General features: G+C 35.1%; 1 protein-coding gene across 9 annotated transcripts in view; it reads right to left on the minus strand.

Moving 5' to 3' along the window:
• SMARCA1 (SWI/SNF related, matrix associated, actin dependent regulator of chromatin, subfamily a, member 1) overlaps window positions 1–25,181 on the minus strand; it is a 78,856-nt gene that overhangs the window by 37,862 nt on the left and 15,813 nt on the right. For 5 of the 9 annotated variants that reach the window (XM_036016882.1, XM_036016881.1, XM_036016880.1 and 2 more), the window contains 11 exons: window positions 25,039–25,107; window positions 19,211–19,320; window positions 17,673–17,899; window positions 16,595–16,716; window positions 13,879–13,914; window positions 12,802–12,954; window positions 9,733–9,865; window positions 8,992–9,140; window positions 6,388–6,507; window positions 796–906; window positions 393–506 (listed from right to left, as the gene is read on the minus strand). In XM_036016882.1, the coding sequence (XP_035872775.1) occupies window positions 393–506; window positions 796–906; window positions 6,388–6,507; window positions 8,992–9,140; window positions 9,733–9,865; window positions 12,802–12,954; window positions 13,879–13,914; window positions 16,595–16,716; window positions 17,673–17,899; window positions 19,211–19,320; window positions 25,039–25,107 (1,344 nt within the window). The remainder of the gene's footprint in view (window positions 1–392; window positions 507–795; window positions 907–6,387; window positions 6,508–8,991; window positions 9,141–9,732; window positions 9,866–12,801; window positions 12,955–13,878; window positions 13,915–16,594; window positions 16,717–17,672; window positions 17,900–19,210; window positions 19,321–25,038; window positions 25,108–25,181) is intronic. The other 4 variants (XM_028522178.2, XM_028522179.2, XM_036016883.1 and 1 more) reach the window with 2 other exon arrangements.

A 25,181-nucleotide genomic window follows, 5' to 3' on the forward strand; every position in this document is an offset into this window, starting at 1 on the left:
ACACCACCAACAGAACTTTCATCAACTTCAAGCAATAAACTCGAAAATACTATGTTTTGGTCATATTAAGGAAAATGATCAAATCTTCCCTATCATCTATCATACATTCATTTCTAACTAAACACATACTTATTGTTCTTTCTACACATTTTTTATCACTTGAACACTAACACTGAATAATTCTCCATTAATTTTATGTAGCGATGACCCTACTGGTGTTTCTGTAGTGTGATACTTTACTTCTAGTTAAACCTCTCTGATTGTAAAAACACCACTATTTTGATTTACTCTTGCATTCTCTCACATTAAAATGGAACACCTTCTAGTCTAACTCAATAGATTATATTACCTTAAAAGATTGCATTACACTAGTCTAAAAATCGAAATGTTACCTTATAGCCTATCGTCTTCCTGTAATACAGAATTTCCTTTTCCAGGAGCTCAAATAAACGTGGTGGGAAAAACTGAAAATCCTGAACATTTGGCTGTTTTGAAGGTCGTGGAGCCTGTGGAGGGAAAACACATGATATATATACACATACACACACACACACGTTTGTGTATATGTTTTTAGTACATAAAGTGAACATGTTTATATTTTGCTATTTCTTTTATAGAAAAATAAATACAATGAAATCCATTGATCTGGCTGGGCCAAATCAAATACTCCTCTGTATTATTGTCATATTTTAGAGACTATGATTTAGCACTAGTGTAAGTAAATCTGAATAACAGACCATGTTACAAAAGAATTCTGCTGTAGGACATAAAAACTGGCCTCGTGCTGTTTTTTACCTTTGGAACCTTTGGCTCGCTGACACGTAAAGCCTCTCTAAAGTAGGCATCCACTGCATAGTTTGCTTTGCGTTCTCGTTTAGGAGGTTCAATCCATTCCACCATCCCGAGCTATACACAAGAAATAAGAACAAGGAGTTTAATTACTCTGAACTGTTTTATAAAAACCAAGTACATCCAGGCTGCAGAAGCATGAGAAAACTAGAACCTTTAGGAAGAACCAAAACACACAATTGCACATCCCAAGTGCTAAAACCTTGCCCTGTATACCAAGTTTAGGTGCAAGGATGATGTTCTTTACTTTCTTTTTCCTTTTTTGAAGTACATTTAAAAACTTGGTTCTTCCTTACTAATTGAGAAGAATCTTACAATCTGGCTAGTGTTTTTTGCCTAATAAATAAATACTATCTAATAAAGAAAGATTAACATTGATTCTGGTGACTGTATTAAAACAAGTGAAAAGGGTAAATGATGAATATCAATATGACAGGCATACATTCTTAAAATCAAGATACATTTTTAAATGAGACCACTTGGTAAGTTAGCTATGGGTGAAACCAGTGAAATCAGAATGACCTGAATTTGAAACCAGGTTCTGCCACTTTACCAGTTGTATATTTTGGGGGAAATTATTTTTACATCTGTAAAATGGGAATAATAATACCTACATTAAGGGTTTACATGTGACCATATATGTGAAAACATTAGGTAAAATGCCAAGAGTTCAATATAAGCTACTATTAAACATCCAAAGCAGGGTAAACAGTGATTTGGTAGCATTACAAAATGTCACCCCAGTATCAGCTAGAAAATACAATTTAAAATAAATAGATAAAACTGACAACACGAACTTATGGAGTCTATAAAAATGGTTTTCTTGCTCAGACATTTTTCTTGATTTCATAGTGCCTAGCCTAGTGCCTTTACACAACACAGGCCATTATCTACAATTAACAATCCCACTATATTTGATCTTATCTAAGGGTTGAGTTCCAATCTTTGTACCATATTTAAAGAGTGGATGATATCCCTGGCTGGTGTAGCTCAGTGGGTTGAGCATGGGCTGTGAGCCAAAGGGTCGCCAGTACGATTCCCAGTCAGGGCACATGTATGGGTTGTGGGCCAGGTCGCCAGTAGGGGACATGCGAGAGGCAACCCCCACACACTGATACTTCTCTTTCTCTCTTTCTCCTTCCCTTCCCCTCTCTCTAAAAATAAATAAATAAAGTCTTTAAAAAAGGAGCTTATAAATCAAGTAAGAAATTTTCTGATAACCAGAGAGTATAGAACAATGAAATAAACTATACTGAGAGGAGTAAGACTCCCAACATGACCAGATTCAGAGGCTGGATAACTGTCTTAGATGCTGTAATGGGACTTCTTAATTATAAAAAAATGGTTAGAATAAATAAACCTTAAGGTCTCTTTTAAATTTAGACTTACAAAATATGGATAGTATAATGTGAATTTACATAAAAGGAGAACTACACAGAGCAGTGAAACGAGTTTTGGCCCCCTCCTCAGATGGGTTAATGTGGGATAACAGTAATATTTTATAAGTAATCAATATTTTATTTGTTTCATTTAGGTGAAAAATAAATCAGTAATTTAAATTAACTTTCTTAAAGTAATGTATTTGGCCATTTAACCTACTTGGTTGAAGGTCTAAGTATTCAAATTTAAAATAAGCATTAAAGACCAACTCTTGAACTTTCAAAAACAGAATAAATCATCCTGAATTAGTTTGTTTTGGACAAGAGTACATTAATACAAACTTATTCAGGTTAATTTACTCAGCACCAACGTCTACCATTTTGATTTAATCTACCAGGTATGGTCGTAAAGTACTGCAAGCGGTTCGACAAATCATATATGAAAATCTACCTCACTGTGTAACTCCCATGATTTATGTGTAAATAATATTCTTGCAAATTTTCAATTCCTTCAAAGGATAATAATGAACCTATTTTAAGAACCTATTTAGGAAATATGAAAAAACAAGTAAAATACAATCTCAACTCAGATATTCAGAAAGAATCTGATTTGTGAGAAATTCAGTTATAAAAATATATATCACCATCATTATTAAAATTTCTCTGTATATCATTATTTTGTTAGAATTAGAAACACAGGAAAACTGGCTATATTAGAAAAAGACAGTACTTTACTAAGTCTAATTTACCTCTAAAAATGTAGATAAGCTCCAATGATATTTAGTCTCTTCACTGTGTAATTTTTTCACTTTGTAAAATACTCTTAATAACAGTATGCCCACGGGAATAACTATTTTATAAAATTCATATCACATAATGAGATCTAAAAAGCACAGTAGGAAGGCAATTTCCACCCCGTGCATGTAGGTCATCACCTCTATCTCATCACAATAAAAAGTAAACAGTCACAATTAAGGTTATAGATATAACTAGATAGATGTAAGTCAAGACACTAAAAACCACCAGAAATAATGAGTGTCACAAAGCACTGTCAGCATATTTGTTGCACTGCAAATTAAAATGGCTCAATTCTCATTTTTTCATTAAAATCAATACCCAAGAATAAGCTTTTTAAAAAATAAAATTCACTTGTCAGTTAAATATATATATATATATATATATATATATATATATAACAGCTTGATAAAACAATTTGAGCAACAAAATAATGATAGAATTTTAATGTAACTCAAAAAATAAAATATCCTTGGGTCCATATTGATATAAATAAATGAGTATATAAATAAATGTGAATAAGGGACAGCTCTTCCTTACAAAATCCAATTAACAAATGTAAATTTGTTAATGAAGAAATTTTTTTTAAAAAAATTACCATTAGGCAAACACCACAACAATAACTGTTGCAGGCAAACTCTGCCAATAGATGTTAAAATCAGTGCATAGAAGTTTGAGGAGTACCTTCCCCCAAGATATTGTATTGTACAAAGGAAGAAAGACTTACCCTATAGTGAAGAAACCCAACAGACACGACCTCAACTAAGTGATAAAGATTAACATCCCCAGTAATAAGACATAGTGACATATGTTCCCTGGTATGATGTACTGAGAAGGACATCGTATCCCTTCCATTGTATTCTTGCCAAAAATGGATAGTTTCAATCAAAACACAAGAAAATGTCAGACAAACCCAAAGTGAGAGACAACTACAAAATGACTGACCAATACTCTTCAAAAGTGTAAAATTTATGAAAGACAAACTGAGATCTATCACAGACTAGAAGAGACTAAGGAGCCATGGGAACAAAAAACGCAGTATGGGTTAAGACAATGAGAAGACAAGCCACAGCTTGGGAGAAAATAATTGCAAAAAACATATCTGGTAAAGAATTATTATCCAAACTATACAAAGAACTTTTAATACTCAACAATAAGAAAACCAATCTGATTAAAACTGGGCAAAAGACCTGAACAGCCACCTCCCTGAAGAAGATATATAGATAGCAAATAAGCAAATGAAAAGATGCATGACATAGTATGTCATCAGGGAATTGCAAATTAAAACAAGGTACCACTACATACTTATCAGAATGACAAAAATCCAGAACACTGACAATACCAAGTGCTGGTGAGGATGTATAGCAACAGGAACTCTCATTCATTGTTCATGAGAATTCAAAATGGTACAGCCACTTTGGAAGGCAAGTTGGCAGTTTCTTATAAAACTAAACATATACTTACCATACAATCGATCAATCATGCTCATTGGTATTAACCCAAAGGTGTTGAAAATCTGTGTCCATACAAAAACCTGCACATGGATGCTTATGGCATCTTTGTTCAATAATTGGAAAACCTTGAGAGTAACCAGGATGTCCTTCATTAGGTGAATGGATAAATAAACTGTGGTACATCCAGAAAACGAAATATTACTCAGCACTAAAATGAAATGAGCTATCAAGCCATGACAAGACTGGAGGGAGCTTAAGTGCATATTGATCAGTGAAAGATGCCAATCTGAAAAGGCTACATATTACATAATTCCAACTATATGACATTCTAGAAAAGGCACAAACACATACACACACACAAAACTATGGAGTAGGTGCAAATATCAGTTGTTGCAGAGGTTGAGAGGAGGGAGGGATAAATAGGCAGAGCACACAGGATTTTTAGGGCACTAAAACTATTCTGTATGATACTATAATGGTGGACCCATGTCATTATTCATTTATCCAAACCCATAGAATGTAGAAAATCGAAAGTGAACCCTAACATAAATGTGTCAACGTAGGTTCAATAATATCAAACATTCAACTATGGTGGGGAATGTTGATAGTGAATGACACTGTGTTTGTGTGGGGACAGGAGGAATATGGGAACTCTATGTTTTCTGCTTGATTTCGGTATGAACGTAAAATTGTTCTTAAAAATAAAGCTCTCTTTTTTCTTCAATTACAGTTTACATTCAATATTATTTTTGTATTAATTTCATGTGCACAGCATAGTGGTTAGACAATCACATACTCTACAAAATGTTCCATCTGATATTTCTGGTACACCCACCTGGCACCATACACAGTTATTACAATATTATTGACTATATTTCCTATGCTGTACTTTATAGCCCCATGACCTAGAGGGTATTATTATGCTAAGTGAAATAAGTCAGTCACAGAAAGACAAATACCGTATGATTTCATTCATATGTGGAACCTAAATGAACAAACAAAACAGAAACCAACTCACAAATACAGAGAAGATGGATGGTTGCCAGAGCGGAGGGGCTGAGGGCACTGGGTGAAAAGGTAAAGGGATTGAGGAGTACAGATTGGTAGTTACAACATAAAGCTGTTTTTAAAAATTGTAATATGGGATCCCGGGCTGTATCCCCTAGAATAGGGAAAGGACAATAGGGGAAAATGTGTTAATTTCGTGGATTCAATCATTGTATTATAATTATATAAGTTGTCAACATCAGGGAAAGCTGAGTGAAAGACATAGGTGAACTCAGCACTATTTTTTTTGCAATAAACTCTAAAGTCATTTCAAAATAAAAAGTTCTAAAAATTACAACCACAATTCAATTAAACAAACAAAATAAAGAAAGCTCCCATTTCTTCAAAGGACTCCTGCTGTCCATGTAGTATAATATAAGGCATTATTTCATAAATGAGACCACCTTTAACAAAGTCTTTGTATCATTTGAGTATGTTAATATTATCACTAATATGTTTAGTACTAAGTGTCACACATTATTCTAATTACTCTATAAACATTAACTCATTTAACCTCAGAATCATTCAAAGATGTAATTAGTATGAGAAAACTGGGTACCCAAAGTTACTTAGTGACAGAGTTGAGATTTTAGCTTCAGAATCCAGGAACTCAACTACACTCCTACAGTGCTTCTCAAAAGCAAAAGTAACAGTCATAGCAGCAACAGCAGCAAAAATCATGACAATAATGGTAGTAATAATAAACCAGCAAAATATATTAAAGATAGCCCTTGCATGAGATCTTTTAACCTATATGAAATTTCTCTGTACAGTATTGTAATAGGTAGGTGCCAGTGAATTTTATGATTGTTATGGGAAGAAATGCTAATTTCAGAGGTTAATGGTTAAGAATAAAAAGTTACCTTCTGCTTCTCTCTATAATCTTCTCCTTCAAACTTGTATAAACTTTGTTCAGCGTCCATTCTAAAATTTCTCAGAGAAGACTCTCCCATTTTCTGCAAGCGTTCATTCATCTCTGCAGTCTAAATTTCAATGCATTGAAATTAGAAAATTATCACTGAATTATTTAAAAAGTCTGAGTATTCTCTATCTTTTGAAAAGGTCAAGTTTTGACATGAAATATTCAATATGTTCATTATAAGGTAAGGATGCAACACTAACATCAAACTTGAATATACATTTAACATGTCCCAAGTGTTTTAAATACTTAGATGGTTCTTCCTAAGTATTATCACTTAGGTTTTTAAAAAATCTTTCATCACTGAAGATATACCCATACTATAGTTTCTATTGCATAACTTTAATGGGACAAATAGCTAATACTACAATAAAGGAAAATGTGGATTAAACAATACATTTTGCATATTAACACAAGGTTGTTCAAAATCCAAGATATGACCTCACACATGAAAAGATGTTCGGCATCACTGATCATCCGGGAAATGCCAATCAAAACCACAATGAGGTATCACCTCACACTTGTCAGAATGGCTATGATAAAAAAAAAAAAAGACAGGAGATAACAAGTGTTGGCGAGGATGTGGAGAAAAGAGACCCTTGTGCACTGTTGGTGGGAATGTAGACTGATGAAGCCACCATGTAAAACACTATTTGGAGGTTCCTCAAAAAATTAAAAATGTAACTACCACACAACCCAAAAATTCCATTTCTGGGTATTTATCTGAAGCAAAGATAATAACTCAAAAAGATGTCTGCATCCCCCATGTTCACTGTAGCATTATTTACAATACCCAAGATGTGGAAACAACCTAAGTGTTCACTGATAAATGAGTGGATAAAGAATTTGTGGTGTGTGTGTGTGTGTACATGTGTGTGTGTGTGCACGCGCGCAGGTGTAGTGGAATATTATTTGGCCATAAAAAGGGAAATTCTGCTATTTGCCAACAACATGAAAGAACCTTGAGGGCATTATGTTAAGTGAAATAAGTCAGACAGAGAAAGAAATACCACATGATCCAACTAGTGTATATAATCTGAGAAATAAAAAAAAAAAACCTTATACATACACAGAACAGAAAAGTGGTTGCCAGAGGCAGGGTTGCGGGGGTCAGTTATAAAATAAGCCCTGAATATATAATGTAAATATAAAACATATATATATATAGAGAGAAATATAGTAAATAAGTGAACATAGAAAACCACCCCATGTAGATGGAATCAGCAAAATCCAAACTATGACCAACACAAAAGGGAAATAACCCAGTTTCTACACCAAATAAATTACATAGGAAATAATAAATAAGTGGAGGGAAAGCTACAGACTTAAAAAGATATAGATGACACATCAACCAATTGCAACTTGTGGACCTTATATGCACTTGAATTTAAGAAAATTGTTTTTTAAAAAGTTAGATACTTACGAAACAATTGGAAATTTGAATACTGACTGGATATTTGATATTTAAAAAATTGTTGCAGTTTTTCATGTGGGACAATACTATAATGATTATGTTTTTAGAAAGAGTTTTTACATTTTTAAGCATCTTTTATTTTTTATTTATTGAATTTATTGGGGACACATTGGTTAATACAATTATATAGGTTTCAGGTGTACAATGCTATAATATATCATCTGTATATTTTATTACGTGTTCACCACCCCAAGTCAAGTCTCTTTCCAACAACATTCATCCCCCCTTTACCCTATTCTACTTCCCCCTACCCACTTCCCCTCTGGTAATCACCATACTGTTGAATGTAGCTATGAGGTTTTTTTTTTCCTTTGTTTAATCCCTTCGCCTTTTTTATCCAGTCTCCCAACTCCTCTCTCCTCTGAGATCTGTCAGTCTCTTCTCTGTATGTGGCCTGTTTCTATTTTGTTCATTAGATTCCACATATTAAGTGAAATCATATGATACTTATCTTTCTCTGAGTGGCTTAGTTCACTTAGCATAAAACTGTGGTACATTTACATAATGGAATGCTACTCAGCCATAAAAAAAGAAGGAAATCTTACCTTTTGCAACAGCATGGATAGATTTGTCTACTTTTGCTTATGTTTGAAATTATCCAAAACAATTTGTAATAAAAAGCAAATCCAACACAAAACCACAATATTCTGAAACAGCTTAGTGTACCGTAACAAATAATGCTTTAATACTTCATGAAATGTTCATAAAACATATTCAGGTAACACAACTCATCAGCAAACAATTTCTAAACCACTGCAAAAATACAGTCCTGATACATGTGATTAAACACAAAATTTGATTTTTACATAGAATACCAACATTATTTTCAATAAGCATGTGGTATAAGCTCACTCAATAATAAACTCTGTTTCTTAGTCTTTCTCACCAAAAATTAAACTAAAGAAACCTAACTGCCCTTGGCTGTAAATCTATAAATTCTTAAGAGAGAACATGAGTCTTCTGAAGCATGTGTTTTAAAACACACATTTGGAACAATGCAAATACAGAAAGCATGCTAAAGTATATTGATTTCAAAACAATTCATCATCAAAACAAAATGCCATTTAAACTAACCTTCTTTTCCCCTCTTTCCAGAAGAGTTGTAATGTCTTCATCTGTCAGCTCACTTTCTTTAGAAGCAAAAACATGGGTGGCTCCATGACGTATCATTTGCAACATTTCCTCTTTTGCCAGCTTGTTAGACTGTTGGTCAATGAGTCTTCCTAATAGTAAAAATAAAAGTTTTATATATTCAATTGTATTCCAGAGAAAGTGTGGCATAATAGTCCTAATAAGACACTACTATGTTTACCCATAAGTAAAGTTTTATAAGAACAGAAAATTAGTGAGCTTTGAAGTTATTTTTAATGAATAGCCCTACAAATTTTTCTTCTACCATACCTTACATTTCAGTATAGATTTCCTTCTGTAAGATTCAGTTAAAACCAAGGACAAAAATATTTTTTCAAGTACAAACTTCACTTTTTATCAAATTTCTCTGTGTGCAAAGGCACACTTGAGTATGTTTAATTTTTTTTTAACTAGACATTTTGTTTGCTAAATAATATCAGGTACTTCAGGTACTTCAAAAGACATACCACTGACATTCAGCTCTAAGCCAGTAATGTTCAACTAGCATATAATGAATGCAAGATTTTAGTTTAAGATTTAAAATAGCATTTTGTTTTTAAAAATTGCTATTTTTCTCTCACTGAGTTTGCAAATTTTGGTCAACTTTCATTAGAAGTAATCTCCTTTGAAGATAATTGTATGCATTTTTGCAAAAAAACTAATTAGGTTTATACATTTAAATACCTTGTTGTATAACAATTGAGTCAAGTCTCAGTTTTATCTCAGCTCTTTCTACAATCCTTTCTTCAACAGTGTTGTCAGTGATGAGACGGAACACACGTACTGGCTTCTTCTGACCAATACGATGTGCTCGATCCTAGAAAAAAATTCTATTGTAAGATATGGGGTATCCTGGATAAAATTTGTATAGCCACCATATGCTATAAAGTTCTGAAAATAAAATTAGTTCCTGATATCTCTATACCTGCCACTTTTGAAAAAAGGATAATGACTATGGGCTGTGAAGTACAGCATATAGAATATAGTCAATAATATTGTGATAACTATGCAAGGTGCCAGGTGGGTACTGGAAATATCAAGGGGATCACTTTGTAAAGTATATGACTGTCCAATTACTATGCTGTACACCTGAAAGTAATACAAAATAATGTTAAAAGTAAACTATAAAAATTTTTAAAAGAATACCTAGAGACCCCTAGGAACAAAGAAATATGCAAATATTCTTTTGTACCATTAATGAAAAATTCACAGAAGGAAAACAGGCAAAGCCCTACCATATGACCTAGCAAATCCACTTTTGGGTATTTATCCAAAGAAAACAAAAATACTAATTTAAAAAGAAATATGGCCCTGGTTGGTTCCTGGTCCGAGTGCATACTGGAGGCAGCCATTCAATCTCAATGTTTTTCTCTCTCACATCGATGCTTGCTTCTCTCTCTCTCTCTCTCTCTCTCTCTCTCTCTCTCTCTCTCTCTCCCCCCGCCACTCCCTCCTTTTCTAAAGGCAATTAAAAATGTTTCTGGGTAAGGATTTAAACAAAATTTTAAAGAAATATGGACCTTTATGTTCAGTGGGCCATTATTAACAGTAGCCAAGATATGGAAGCAACCTAGGTACCCATCAATAGATGAATGGATAAAGAAGATGTGGCATATATATTCAACTATTATTCAGCCATTAAAAAATGAACTCTTGCCACTTGCAACAACACAGATGAACCTAGAGGGTATTAATGCTAAGTGAAAGGACTGGACAGAGAAAGACATTTGTATAATTTCACTTATCTGTGAAATCCAAAAAATAAAACAGAAAGAGACTCATAGGTACAGAGAACAAACTAATAGCTGATGGGGAAGGAGATGAGCAAAAGAGATGAAGGGGATTCAGATGTAGAAACTTTCAGTTATAAAATAAATCACAGGGGTATAATGTATAGCATAGGTAATATAGTTTTCATTACAATTCTATAGACTTATTGTGGTGAGCACTTCATAAAGTATACAGATATTGAATCACTATGTTGTATACTTAACACTAATATAATACTGTATGTCAACTATAATTTAAAACTTATTTTTTTAAAAGATAAGGGCTAGGAGGAGCTGGAAGCATCTAGATTAAGTTACTAAATAACTTTAAGCCACCACTAAATCCAAACATATTTCACATAAGCAAGTTTTGTAAGTTAAGGGAAAAAAAACTAGTTAACAAAGGTTGCCACAATAGCAAATTCAGCTTTCTCTCATCATCAAACAGTTCCTTCTGCTTGCTGAAGCAATTCAGGAATCTGTAATAAGGGGTCATAAAAATTAATGGGATACTAATAGACTTACTATATATTGGTCTAGAATTTGTCCTCTGGTTTATATTGGTAAAGGTGAGAGGTGGCAAGTTCTGATAATATAAAAATATCTAGGGGTAGAGTTTTTTTTAAAACACAAAAGCTGCTATAGCAAATAGGTGAAAGGAGGAGGGTGGCTGAGAAAATCAATCAAAGAAACAAGGTTCAATACAGCCCTTGTACGAAATACAAAAGCACTTGAGCCCAGTGACACCTTCAACCCAGAGCACTGAAAGAGAATGCAACATCCCTACACATGTTTAAAATTTCAAACTCAAATCAGTAAATCGTGAAACAGCTATACTCTAACAATTTTATGGAAATAAAAGTTACTGTCAGTAAGTTTTCCAATTCAGTAACACTGTAACTTACTAGGTCTTACTCCTACTTAGCCCTATCAAACAGGTAATTCTGTACCAGGCTAAAATAATAATTATGCCAATACATGGTGATTTTAAAATGTCCCGATGGTCACTATTTTTCAACTCTCTATTATAAAAGAAAATGAAGGACTTCTAAGCTATGCCTCATGGGCATATGACTTCCAAAGTCAGTCAGTTCCATAACTTCTTGTGATTCTGAATAAACAGCTCTTTTGAATCTTTTTACTTCTGAAATTGTTTTTATCTTAAAATGTGTCACATTAACAAAAGGTATAGCTCTAATTCAATAAATGACATCATGAAGAAAGTAAGTGAAATAGCTCCCTGCAAAAAACATTTTAATGGTAAAATAGTTTCTGATTCTGGCCTTAGGAAACAAATGTTTCCCTGAAATATTTTCCCTTTTTATTTTCTTACCTTCTCAACCAAAATGTTTTTTTTTTTAAGATTTTACTTATTTATCTTTAGAGAGACGGGAAGAAAGGGAGAAAGAGAGGAAGACAAATATTGATGCAAGAAAGAAACATCTATCAGTTGCCTCTTCTACACATCCCAGCTGAAGACCTGGCCTGCAATCCAGGCATGTGCCCTGACTGGGAACAGAATCAGAAACCTTTAGCTTTTGAGGAAGAATGCCCAACCAACTGAGCCACACTGGTCAGGGCCCAAACGTTTTATTACAAAAGTTAAAATCCCACCTCTCAAAATTTCAGCACTGGGAATTTTAATATATTTCATCGTTAAGCAGAATAGTATTGAGAGACTTTTTAACCCTCTTCAGTATTTAGATATGGGGAAAAAATGGCAGTTCTGTTTCATAACAAAAAGCCAAAATGGACACACAAATGCTCTAGTTGATTTGGGGTATATTTGTTTTCACTCTCTTTGTTTGTTTTTGCAATTAGTACAGCAACTGCAAAATTGTTTGTTTTCCAGGATAATCCATTTTAACATCTACATGCATCCCAAAAATTGTTATCCATTTATTATAAATTGCCTCTGTGCTATATAAATAACAATAGTATTGTAAGCAAAGATAAGTTTCTGACATCATTAAAGATTACTAACCATAGCCTGTAGATCAACCTGTGGATTCCAGTCTGAATCATACAGTATAACCACATCAGCACTGGCCAAGTTAATTCCGAGACCTCCAGCCCTGGTACTCAGCATAAAGATGAATTTGCTGCTATTAGGAACATTAAAGGCCTCTATTGCTTCCTTTTTTAAATTAACATAGGAAATGGAAGAAAAAGAAAAATCAAATTATATTACCAGAGTTCTTAAAAAATAAACACTTTAACCTGCAGGGTCAAAACCCCACTTTATAATATTCTTCCACTTTCTAAAATATTTAAACATTTATCTGCCTATATACTATACTGTGTGAATTGCTATAGAAAGTATATTACATAAAGTACCTAATCTTCATAAGCTTACATCAACAGTAACAATCTTATAATAATTATATAAGTAAACTTAACAATTAATAAGTCATTCAAATTATTTTAAACAATAATAGTGAAAATGTTTTAATTGAGTGAGAGCTGACATATATCTAGGGGGAAAAATGTCAAATATCTTAACTTCATTCCCATTAGTTTATGAAGGATTAATACAGAAGGTACAGTTTAGGACACCAATCAAGAGGAAAAAAAGGTTTTGAAATGGGAATGAGAGCAACAGATATAGGGGAAGGTAAGTAGATTTATTTCCATATGATGAAAAGGGACAAACAGAAAAGTAATGAAAAAAATTAGGAAGGTAATTAGGGGATATTTAGTGAAGAGTCTTAAAAATTAATGGGATATTAATTTCCTTACTATATAAAGATCTCATGCAAATTAGTTTAAAAAAAAACCCACTAAGACCCCAAAAGAAAAATGAGCTAAAAAAAAACAATACAGAGTAACAAACACAAGTGGATAATAAACACAAGAATAATGTTCAATCTGCTAGTAATCAAATAAATACAAATTAAAACAATACCATTTTTTGAAGATTAAAAAATGATAATACTCAATGTTGACGAGGGGGGCGGTGAGACGGGCACTCTCATACATTGCTGCTAGGAGTGTAAATTGGTACAACCTTTCTGGAAAGCAATTTGGCAATATGCATCAAGAGTCTTAAAAATGTTCATACCCTTTGACCCAGTAATTCCACTTCTAGGAATTTATCCTAAGGAAATAATCAGAGATGTGCACAAAGATTTATGTATAAGGATTTTAACTTTACCATTATTTACTATAGTAAAAAATTGGAAACAACGTAAATGATCAACAAGAGAGGGATAAGTTATTTATACTACATCCCTAAGATGAAATATTACACTAAAATTACTTTTACAATGACTTTTTTACTGATAGAGTACAATTTGACGTTGAGTAAAAAGTATCAGGATACTGAACTTTGTACATAGTGTACACAGTATATCAATTATACTCTTTTAATGGATATTTTAGATATACATTTATATTTATAAATTTAATTTGTACATTAATATATACATTAAAAGATTGGCCAGAAATATTTTTCTGTATATTCTAAATTTCCCTCAGCAATTGACTATTACTATTATAATCACAAAATACAGGAAGTTACATTTTTAATGAATGGAATGGCATGGTCAAAAGCTGCAGGCAGAAAAGGTGACTCCCACTGCCACAGTCAGTATAGCATGTAGAGGGGGCAGTACAGAAAGCAGCATGGTGTAGTGAGAGGCAATTTGGTGTAGAGGAAATAGCAAAAACCTGGACGTGAATCATAACTCTACCATTTATTACATATGTGAATCTGAGCAACCATTTAACCTCTCTGAGACACAGTTTCAAGCAGAGAAAATTCTACCAATACTTTACTGGGCTGCTGGAAGAATTCAATTGGAACTGTAAGTTGCCTCGCTTATAGCAGTTGCTTGACAAATGTTAGTTCCTTTCCCTATAAAAATGAGGATGCCAATTAAGTGAAAGTTACAGAAACTGAATCAGAGGATAACCAAAGACTTAGCTGTAGCAATGGAGAAAGGGCAAATCTGTGAACTGTTGAGAAAGAATTGTTTATTAACAGCTAGTAAACAATTAAAGTAAGGAATTAAATATGGTCTTCCCCTTCTTATTTAGAAAATAATAAGAAATGATTGAAATGATTGTGCAGACAACACATAATGGGAAAGCGGGGACATTTCAAAAAAAAAATACACAGCTCTGATTTTGCTGTATCTAAAGTCAATACGTGCAATTTAAATTCCCTGAAGGGAGACCATTATCTGAAGTTTTAAGAAAACAAGAATTTGGGCATAATTAGGTAAAGTCCATGTTATTTATTTATGAGCAGAGAGATCAATCAGAAATGCAAATTGGCTAGTTGAAGTCAGAAAGCACGCATCCTTCTGCCTTAGTATCATCTTCGTTCCAGGAAGAAGGGCCATCTCTAATGGTACTATATGGCCTATGCTTAAAGTGGATTTGGAGAAACCCTTTCTGAGGAAAAAATCAGCAAAAGGCCAAATAACCATTTCAGAAAGAGTAAAATACTATAGGCAGAGGACAGAGTAAGCTCTGAAATGTCCCACATTTGTAAATATTAATCCAAGTGTTTCTCCAGAGTGAGTAGCAGACAAACGCTTAACATGAAAAGGGCCTATATGCTTGCTGTGGACACTATCCTATGCTCTAGTCTGGCTTCAGTGAGGCACACAAAGGACAGAGTGGCCAGTGCAGCTATGGAAGGAGAGTACTATGGGCTGAGTCTGTGTGGCCTGAGAAGGGATGCTAAAGCTGAGCGGAAAAAAGGCCTGTGTGCAATTCCATGACATGCGGTATACACTGAACTACACAATTTAAAAACTGTATTCCCACTTATTATATCCAATGGTCCCCACAACGTTGTCAGAAAAAAAAGCCTAGGAATTAATATTACCCTTATAATACAATTAAAGATACTGAGGCTCAGAGAATTAAATGGCTTGCATACACTACAAAGTGGTGGAGTTGGTGCTAAAATTCAGGTCTTCTGAAACCAAGTTCAATGCATTTTCCACTATACCATGAAATCACGATCTTTGCCCAGAGCATGAGTACAGACTTAAAACAGAGGCCAAAGACAGAGTCCTGAAGGATCACAGAAAAGAGAAGAAAAATTAGCAAAGCCCTCCCCAAAAAAGTGCTTTAAAGGACTTAAACTACATTAGACCCATGACATTCGTGAGGAAAAATCTAAGATGTAGAAGAATTTCCAAATTTGAAAAAGATACTGGGTGCTAGGTAGGCTTCCTTACTAGTGAAATGACTCTTTTCTGCACATGAAATTTTAGTATTCCAAGAACCAAATGCATATATTTATATGCAATATAAATATATAGCACCTATACCTGTGTTATCCCATTTCAGTTTTAGAAAATCTCTATAAGGCTGAGATTATTCCATTTACAAATTAATGTGTTTCTTAAGTCTTTAGGGTTGCTCATAAAGTGGAAAAATCTCAACAGTTAAACTCCACGAACAGTGAGGGTCTACTGTAGGAGGAAAATAAAATGACCTAAACTCAGAGGTCAAAGAGTTAACTGAGAAACAGTTAGTAACCAAAAGGTCAGAGATAGCAGTGGTTAGAGGAGTTAAGGATGTAATGATGTAGCATCCTTTAGATAAGTGAGAATGTCTTTAAAGACCTTGGAGAGAATGACTGGTAGAGTCAGTGTAACGGAAGCCAAATTGAAGATCTCAGAGAGAGAAGAGTGGCAGTGAGAAATTCAATGTACCTAGCTATAAGAAAAGGCCAAAATTCAATAACTACATAATAATGAAAACATGGCTTAATTGAACTTTAATTTTGAAGTCTTATTTTATCTTCTCATTCTCACCTCTCTTTCTTCATGTGGGGTCTGTCCATCCAGTCGACAATACTCATAACCACGCCACATACAATAATCCTCCAAAATGTCCAGCAAGCGAGTCATCTGGCTAAAAATGAGAACCCTTGAACCTAAAACATTTCACCCAAAAGAGTAAGTTATTCAGCTTGTGTAAAAAATAACTGGAAAGTTACAAAAATCAAAGTAAACATCATATGCAACATAAATACATAGCATAAGAACACTCCACTAAACACATACTTACACACACCCCCTCAAGGAATGCTATACAGAATGATATATTTGTTGAGTTATGGATTTTGAAGGGCTTCAAAATCCTCCACACATACTGAAATGATTTAAAGCCTGCCTTTACTCTGTCCTGAGGATGAGCAATGGGTCCACATAATCTTTCACTGGACTACTCCAGTCTCCCAACTAGTCTCCTCTTTCTAGCCTCTCATCCTTAGTAGATGCCCCCATACTGCTTCCAATGTTCTCCTCCGAAAATGGAAGTCTAACTGTGTCACAATCCGCAGCCAAGTCTTCTATGAACTTCCTTGCACCCCACCCTGCCTTCAAAATAGCCCAAATTCCTTAAAGCATGATTTAAACGGCCTTTTGTAATATGGCCCCATCCATCTTCCCAGATTCATTAGTGCCACTCTACCCAAAATACCGTAAGCTCCACATTCCCTTCTTTCACACCTGCTCCATTCCTCTGGAAGACCCTTCCCCTACTTTTTCCCAAGAATTACTTCTATACATTCTCCAGGGGTCACCTCAAATGTCATCTCTGTAACCACTTCCCCAACTCCCAGTTTCTCAATAAATCATAGCACTTAACACAATGCACTGCAAGTATTCCTCCTCACTACACTGTGAGCTTCTCCAAGGCAAAGACTGCTGTGTGTGCCTTATGCACCTTTGTATGCCCAGTCTGTAGGACAATTCCTGACAAATAGTAAGTACTCAACAATGTTTGCTGAACAAACAAGTGAACAAATGATGACTGATTATGCAAAATTTTATTCATATACAAGTCATTAATACAGTTTTCATGTTAATAGAAAGATTTGTAACTCACCCTGTTCCTTGAGTTTGGCCAACAGTTTATCAAGAACTACCATTTTACCACTATTGCTGACAATGTGCTCATCAGTAGTATAAGGTGGACCAGGTTCAGCACCATCAAACAGGTAAGGATGATTACAACACTTTCGTAGCTGCATCAGAATGTTTAAGAGTCGCATCTTGTCCATCTTGCCAGCAGAGTTTAAAACATCAATATCTTTCATCAGGATTTTTGTATACCTAAAATTTTAAACTTTAATTAATCACTGATAATTAGAAAGGTTTAATACCATCAAGAAATGTCCCTTTGGAGCTCTGTTTTGATTTCCATTTAAAGATGAACAAGATTCGAGAGTAAATCTAGTCAGCAAAACCAAGAAAACAGTAAAGATTGAAACATTTTAACTTGTCTGTTACCTATAAACCTGTTTCCTCCTGCTTTTTCCAGTACTAGAAATTACAATCAGCTGATAACTATTCAGATGATAATATCTGATAATTGTTCAATAACTACAGTGGTTACGAAAAATTATCATGCAACCTTTACTTGTTTGAACTAAAAACAAGCACAATTTCTTATACTTGTCTTCATAGGTCATTTTTTCCTGATCCTATAAACACTTTTCATTATCTTTTCTAGACCTATAGCCAGATGAAAATAGACCAATGTATCCACTTGAACAGTATGAATATTTCATTACAATAAGAGCCAACCTGTACAGAGTGCAACTGCCAGGTATTGTGTCAAGGGCTTTATATGAATCATCTTGTTAAAGCTTCACAAAACGTTGAGATATGTACTAGATATCACCCCCATTTTACAGATAAGAAATTCAGGCAGCTAACGGAAGTGAAACAACCTACTCAAGGCCACAGAAAAGGACAAAGCCAGGGTTCACTCTTATGTCTGAGTCCAGAAAAATACACATTTCACCACTACCATATATTGGTTTCAATAGTAGAGAAGTCATTGAATATTATAAGTGATCTAGTTTTTTTATATAAGCTATATTTTGCCTCTCAGCAGCATTATTACACTATTAACATGCCTAATTTGTGATTTCTTGTGCCTCCTCTTATCAATTTCCTGTTTTACGTGTATTTATTAAACCATTCCATCTTCTATTTTTGAAATATGCACTACCACTGATATTTCACTCATCTTATTATTACTGGTTATTATTATAGTTATTACTGCTTTCATTGATGGTAAAAACTAACAAATGTGTCAGTGATATTATCCCCTTTAACCTTGAGATCATCTTGATAAACTAAGTAATATTATCCTCATTTTACAGAAGGGAAACTGAGGTCATATAACTTGCCTAAGCTGAAAAGCTATTAAGAGGAAAAGCACAGGATTCAAATACAGGCCAATTTCCCAAAGGTTAAATAAAATATCGATTTTCTGTTGAAATAATTGAACTATTTAACTTGCCATTTAAACACAAAACATAATTTCTCAATAAAAGGCAGAACTGAACCACTACAAATCTAATTTTAATAACTCCTTACACATAAGTAAATTCCAATAAAAATAAAATAGCTCACCATTCTCGCTGCATTTTACTCAGTCCCAAGTAAATCTTTATTTCCTTTTTTGGAGGCAGGCTCTTCTCTACATCAGTTTTTATACGACGTAACAAAAATGGTTTTAAAACCTAAAAAGTTACAGGTTTTATAAAAGTTTATCAGACATTTAAAACATAAACCTAAATTAAACATGCATAATATGACAGCACAAAACACATTAAATTTTAAAACAAGATTACTGACTACTGAATTAAGTACAAAAGAACCATTACAATCTCTGCTGTCATATAAGATTGTTTAACCTTAGAGGAAATCTGAATTCAAAGTATGGATCAAAGAGTCTCTAGAAGTGAAATAAAAATTCAGGCAATTTCAAAATGGTTAAATATATGAATGAGAAGAAAAAAATTCAATGTTAAAGAAGATACGAATGAACAGAGAAAAAAGATGAAATATTAGTACATACCTGCAAGGCAAATTCTATCACAAGAAAGTAATAGCATTACCATCTACAGAGTACCTGCAATGTGCCAGACACTGCACCATGAACTTCACATAACAAGTATTGAATCCTTACAATAAACCTTTTAGGGAAATGTGATTAGTTTAATTTTAAAAACATCAACAAAGTTACTTGGCTAGTAAGGGACAAAAGCAGAATTCAAACCCAGATCAAGCTGATTGCACAATCAGCTCAGTCCCTGATTAGCTGTCTTGAACTGGTCAAGTCCTTAACTTTTCCAAGCCTATTTCCTTATCCATTCATCCAAACATATATATTTATAGTATTTATATGCCAAGCATTTAAATGGGGATATTGATACCTATTTCTAAGGCTGCTGTGACAATTTATGGTTAGTACATGTGTAGAATTTAACCACAGTAGATATAAGTAAACTGTAGCTATTATTATTAGAGATCTATGGGAGACAAGGAAAAGGAAGAAGTAAAAGCAGTCTTCTGGTTTCTGGTTTTAAGAATTTGTCTAAAGATTTTTAAGAGTTTCAAGTGCTTGTGGGGTATTTAGCCAGAAGACCTAGGAGGCAGTGAGATATACAAGTCTAGAGCTTAGGATAGAGATATGGAGAGAGAAATTTGGGAGTTATAAGCATATAGGTGGGAGCCGAAATAGAAATGAATCCCCAGAAAGAGCATGTACGAAAAAGAAAGTCAAAGACAAAACTCTACAAAACACTAAATTTTTAGGGACAGAGAAATAAAAGCCAATAAAGAGGACAGAGAAGAACCAACAAAGAGTTAAGAGAAGAGAAAACCCATTCTGTATCCCAGAAATCAAGCAAGAAAAAGTTTCAAACAAGAACAGTGGTTAGTTACGCTAAATTTTACAGGAAGCCAGGATACTGACCAAATAGTGTACCCTGAATACAGCAAAGTGAAAATCATTGAAGACTTGTGAGGTAAGTTTCAGTTGTATGGAATGGATACAAGCCAGTGGTCAATAGATCCAGGATTGAGTAAGATCCACTAGAGACAGAACAACCAGTCCCCAGAGCTGACCAGGTTTGGTATTTGAGGCCCAAATGTACTACAACTTGTATGACAAGATTCTTTGAAGACTGGTCTTCTACTCCTCTTCTGCATTCTTACAATAAATGCCCTCATTACTTAAGGTCATTTTTCTGACTTGTTCTGTTTAACTCTGAACAAATATTTACAGCATGATGACTGTTAGGGATTTAGGTCAATGACTATTTAATGGGCAGTTACTCTAGACCAGGTACACAGGCCATAATGTGGCGGGAAAACAGATAGGGTTTCTGCCACATGAAGCTTACATTTTGCCAGGGTAGGGGGAGAGAGGGAGAGGTGGACAATACATTTTTATTTGTATTCTTTAATTTGTAAACAAGGCTTGAGATTCTCATTAAAAACAGCAAACAAAACAATAGCATCCATGCACCTGTATCCACTTTCTCATAAAACTCCACTAAGACTTTTTAAAAAAAAATTTAGAAGTGTACATAAAAAACAGTGAATAGGAAATTTAGGTAGTATGGATGGAGAGGATAAATTCCTCTTTTAAGAAGTGAGTTATCAAAGGGAAAATGCATAATCACAGATAGAAACATAGTATTGACAGGGTACTTACTGTGTGTACATGTGTGAGGGTGGTTGGGTATGGGTGTGGGTTTGGACTTAATAAGGGAGCTACAAGGACAGACCCCAAAAACTGGAATTATCTTCTGGAGGGCAGGTCCCTTCTAGTATAGGCTTCCCCCGTCAGGTGAGTGTTCGAGGACCCCATCTGCATCAGTTTACCAGCTGGCATTGTGTGAGAGGCTGCGTTCAACTTCAGTGAATTTTTTTGAAGACTCTTTCAATGTGTTTGCCCATTTCATGATGGGTGATTTATGAGCCCATCTACCCACGCTGCACTGAGTGTTCTGCAGTTTATGACCGAAAAGAGCATGTCTACCATGGCCCATCCTCCCTACACACCCCATCTTGACCTGAATGACTTTTTTTGTTTCTCCAGATGAAAAATCTCCTCAAAGGGAAATGTTTTGCTGCTGTGGAAGACATGAAACAAAAAATGACAGAAGAACTAAAAGGCGTCAAAATCGATGAGTTCAGAAACTGTTTGAGCAGTGGGAAAAAAGTCTCAATTGGTGTACTGCATCAGACACAGAGTACTTTGAAGGTGACTTAAGTTTAAACATATAAGAATAAATACACGATATTTTACAAACAAATTTCTAAGGGTTTTTTGGATCCCCCTCATACTCAAGAATGTTTACACATTAAGGGAAGTGAACCAATATGAAGGAAAAGGTAGAAAATGGAGTCAGTAAAAAAAATAAATTATGCGGAAAAGTCCATAAGAAAATGGGAAGAGATGAGATCCACGGTTCAATTTATAAGAATTAGCCATTGCCCACAGAAAGAACACCTATTCCACTTAGAGAGAAGGTAACACACAGGTAGATATCCTTGGGAAATGGATATCCTTGAAGGAGTTCCTACCCTAATCACGTCTATTTTCTCTTTGAGAAAGGACTACTATTACTTGCTGAGAAAGGAGGAGGGTACAGAATACCTGGGACAAAAGCCTTGGGGAAATTGTGGAAGGTGTGAAACAGCTGTACTTATGTTAGGGAACATTAAATCGTAGTGGCTCCTGTTGAGCAGCCCCAGCACAGAGCAGGTCACTCTGCTAGTAAATAGTAGAAGCAGACTTCCAGCCCAGATGGAGGCTTAGGCAGATACACGTTACCTCCTTGCACAACCAAAAGGAGGACAGCAACAAATTTAAAAACAAAAGCAACCAGAACTACCTAAAAATCGAACTGTATGGAAGTCCAACAACCAAGGAGTTCAAGAAGAAATACTCATCCAGACTGATAGGAGGGGTGGAGATGGGCAGCTGAGGTGGAGAGGACATGTGGCAAGGCAGCAGCTGGAGGACCAGGTGGGTGAGGTGGCAGTTGGTGGGCCAGGATATCCTACGTTTGCATGTGGATAAACTGGGAAAAACAACTGGAGAACAAGACAAACCACACAACCCATTGTTCCAGTGCAAGAAAAGAAAGCTTTGAAACCCCTGGCTGTAAAAACCTGTGGGGGTTGCAACAACGGGAGAAACTCCCAGCCTCACAGGAGAGTTTGTCGGAGAAACCCATGGGGTCCTGGAATGTACACAAGTCCACCCACCTGGGAACCAGCACCGCAAGGGCCCAATTTGCTTGTGGGTAGTGGGGGAAGTGACTGAAAGTGGAGAAAGAGCCGAGCAAGCACCATTGTTCCCTCTCTGATCAGTGCCCTACATATATCACTACAACACGGCTAAGTGGGACGCTCTACACCCTGGTGAATTCAACCTCTGGTGAATACCTAGGCTCCACTCCTTACAAAGTAACAGGTGTGCCAAAGAAATAGGGCCTCAACAAAAGAACAGATCAAACCTCCAGAAAAAGAACTAACTGATGAAGAGATAGACAACCTATCAGATGCAGAGTTCAAAACACTGGTAATCAGAATGCTCACAGAAATGGTTGAGTATGGATGGTTGCAAAATACAGGAAGAAGTAAAGGCTATACAAAGTGAAATAAAGAAAAATATACAGGGAAACAATAGTGAAGGGAAGGAAATGGGGACTCAAATCAGATTTAGAACAGAGGGAAGAAATAAACATTAAACAAGAACAGAATGAAGAAACAAGAATTCAACAAAATGAGGAGAGGCTTAGGAATCTCTGGGACAACTTTAAATGTTCCAACATCTGAATCATAGGGGTGCCAGAGGGAAAAGAGGAAGAGCAAGAAATGGAAAACTTATTCAAAAGCATAATGAAGGAGAACTTCCCCAATCTGGCAAAGGAAATAGACTTCCAGGAAGTCCAGGAGGCTCAGAGTCCCAAACAAGTTGGACCCAAGGATACACACCAAAGCACATCATAATTACATTACCCAAGATGAAAGATAAGGAGAGAATCTTAAAAGCAGCAAGAGAAAAGGAGACAGTTACCTACAAAGGAGTTCCCATTAGACTGTCAGCTGATTTCTCAAAAGACACTAAACAGGCAAGAAGGGGCTGGAAAGAAGTATTCGAAGTTGTGAAAGGCAAGGACTTACATCCATGATGACTCTATCCAGCAAAGCTATCATTTAGAATGGAAGGGCAGGTGAAATGCTTCCCAGATAAGGTCAAGCTAAAGGAGTTCATCATCACCAAGGCTTTATTGTAAGAAATGTTAAAGGGACTTATCTAAGAAAGAGATCATAACTATGAACAGAAAAATGACAACAAACTCACAACTATCAACAACTGAACCTAAAACAAAAACAAACTAAGGAAATAACTAGAACAGGAAAAGAATCACAGAAATGGAGACCACATGGAGGGTTATCAGTAGGGAAGGGGAGGGGGGAGGATGGGGGAAAAGGCACAAGGAATAAGAAGCATAAATGGTAGGTACAAAATAGACAGAGGAAAGTTAAGAATAGTATAGGAAATGGAGAAGCCAAAAAACTTGTATGTACAACCCATCGACATAAGGGAGGGAATGCTGGTGGGAGGGTTGGTGCAGGGTGGAGGGGAATAGAAGGGAGAAGAAAAATGCGACAACTGTAACAGCATATCAATAAAAATATACTTTAAAAATAAATAATTTAAACATGGTGTAGGGCTTTCATGGCAGAAATTGCAGATCAAGAGAGCAAGGAAGTTTGGGAGTACTGGCAAAAATATTGGTTCAAGTGATAGGAAATGGACTCATCACTGGGTACAGAAAAAAGTAACGATAGAAATAGGCTGATGGATGGGGAGAAAAAGGAGGAGTCCAGGAACTAGTGTGCTCTGTAAAGTAACAGAGTAAGTACAAAAGGAGTTACATGAGTGAAAGTGTTAGAAGGATATGAAAAGTTAGCAAAGAATGTAAAACCGATGTTCAATAAATGTGAGGAAGTCAGCTGATGATAACCATATTACAGAGAAGAGAATGGGTGGAGGGTGGATCTGCAAGATAATTTGAGCCTCATAGGAAGAGTTCTATACTTGATGGTGGAGAAGCAGTGGCTCAGAAGTGGCACTGGAGAACTAGAATACTGATGTGCTCTTGAAGACCTGAGGGGTGTGTAGAGTGAATAACCTCTACTGCAGAGGATCACATTATCCACTAGGAAAAGCAGAAGCAAAAGAGCTATTCCACAGACAGGCTGAGGAAATAGTGGTTTGTTTCCCAAAGAAGTTGTCAGAAAGTTTGAGATGAAGTGGTGAGACTGAGCCAAGAGGCAAACCCACAGTTCAAACAGATTCTATAGTAGTTTTTTTCTTGGCTTGCTAATACAAACAGAATTACCAACTTTTCTTATCTGCTATTACTTACTGTGTGCAGTCTTTCCACAAGTTTTTGATCACCAAGACAATTTTTAGTGTCAAACCAAGAATCAAAATCCTGTGTAGGGGTGAAAATTCTGCAGTAAGTACACAGTTTTGTTTTTTTAAACAAACTCAATATTCTATAAATTC

This window comes from Phyllostomus discolor, chromosome X, assembly GCF_004126475.2.
Source record: "Phyllostomus discolor isolate MPI-MPIP mPhyDis1 chromosome X, mPhyDis1.pri.v3, whole genome shotgun sequence".
Classification (NCBI taxonomy): domain Eukaryota; kingdom Metazoa; phylum Chordata; class Mammalia; order Chiroptera; family Phyllostomidae; genus Phyllostomus; species Phyllostomus discolor.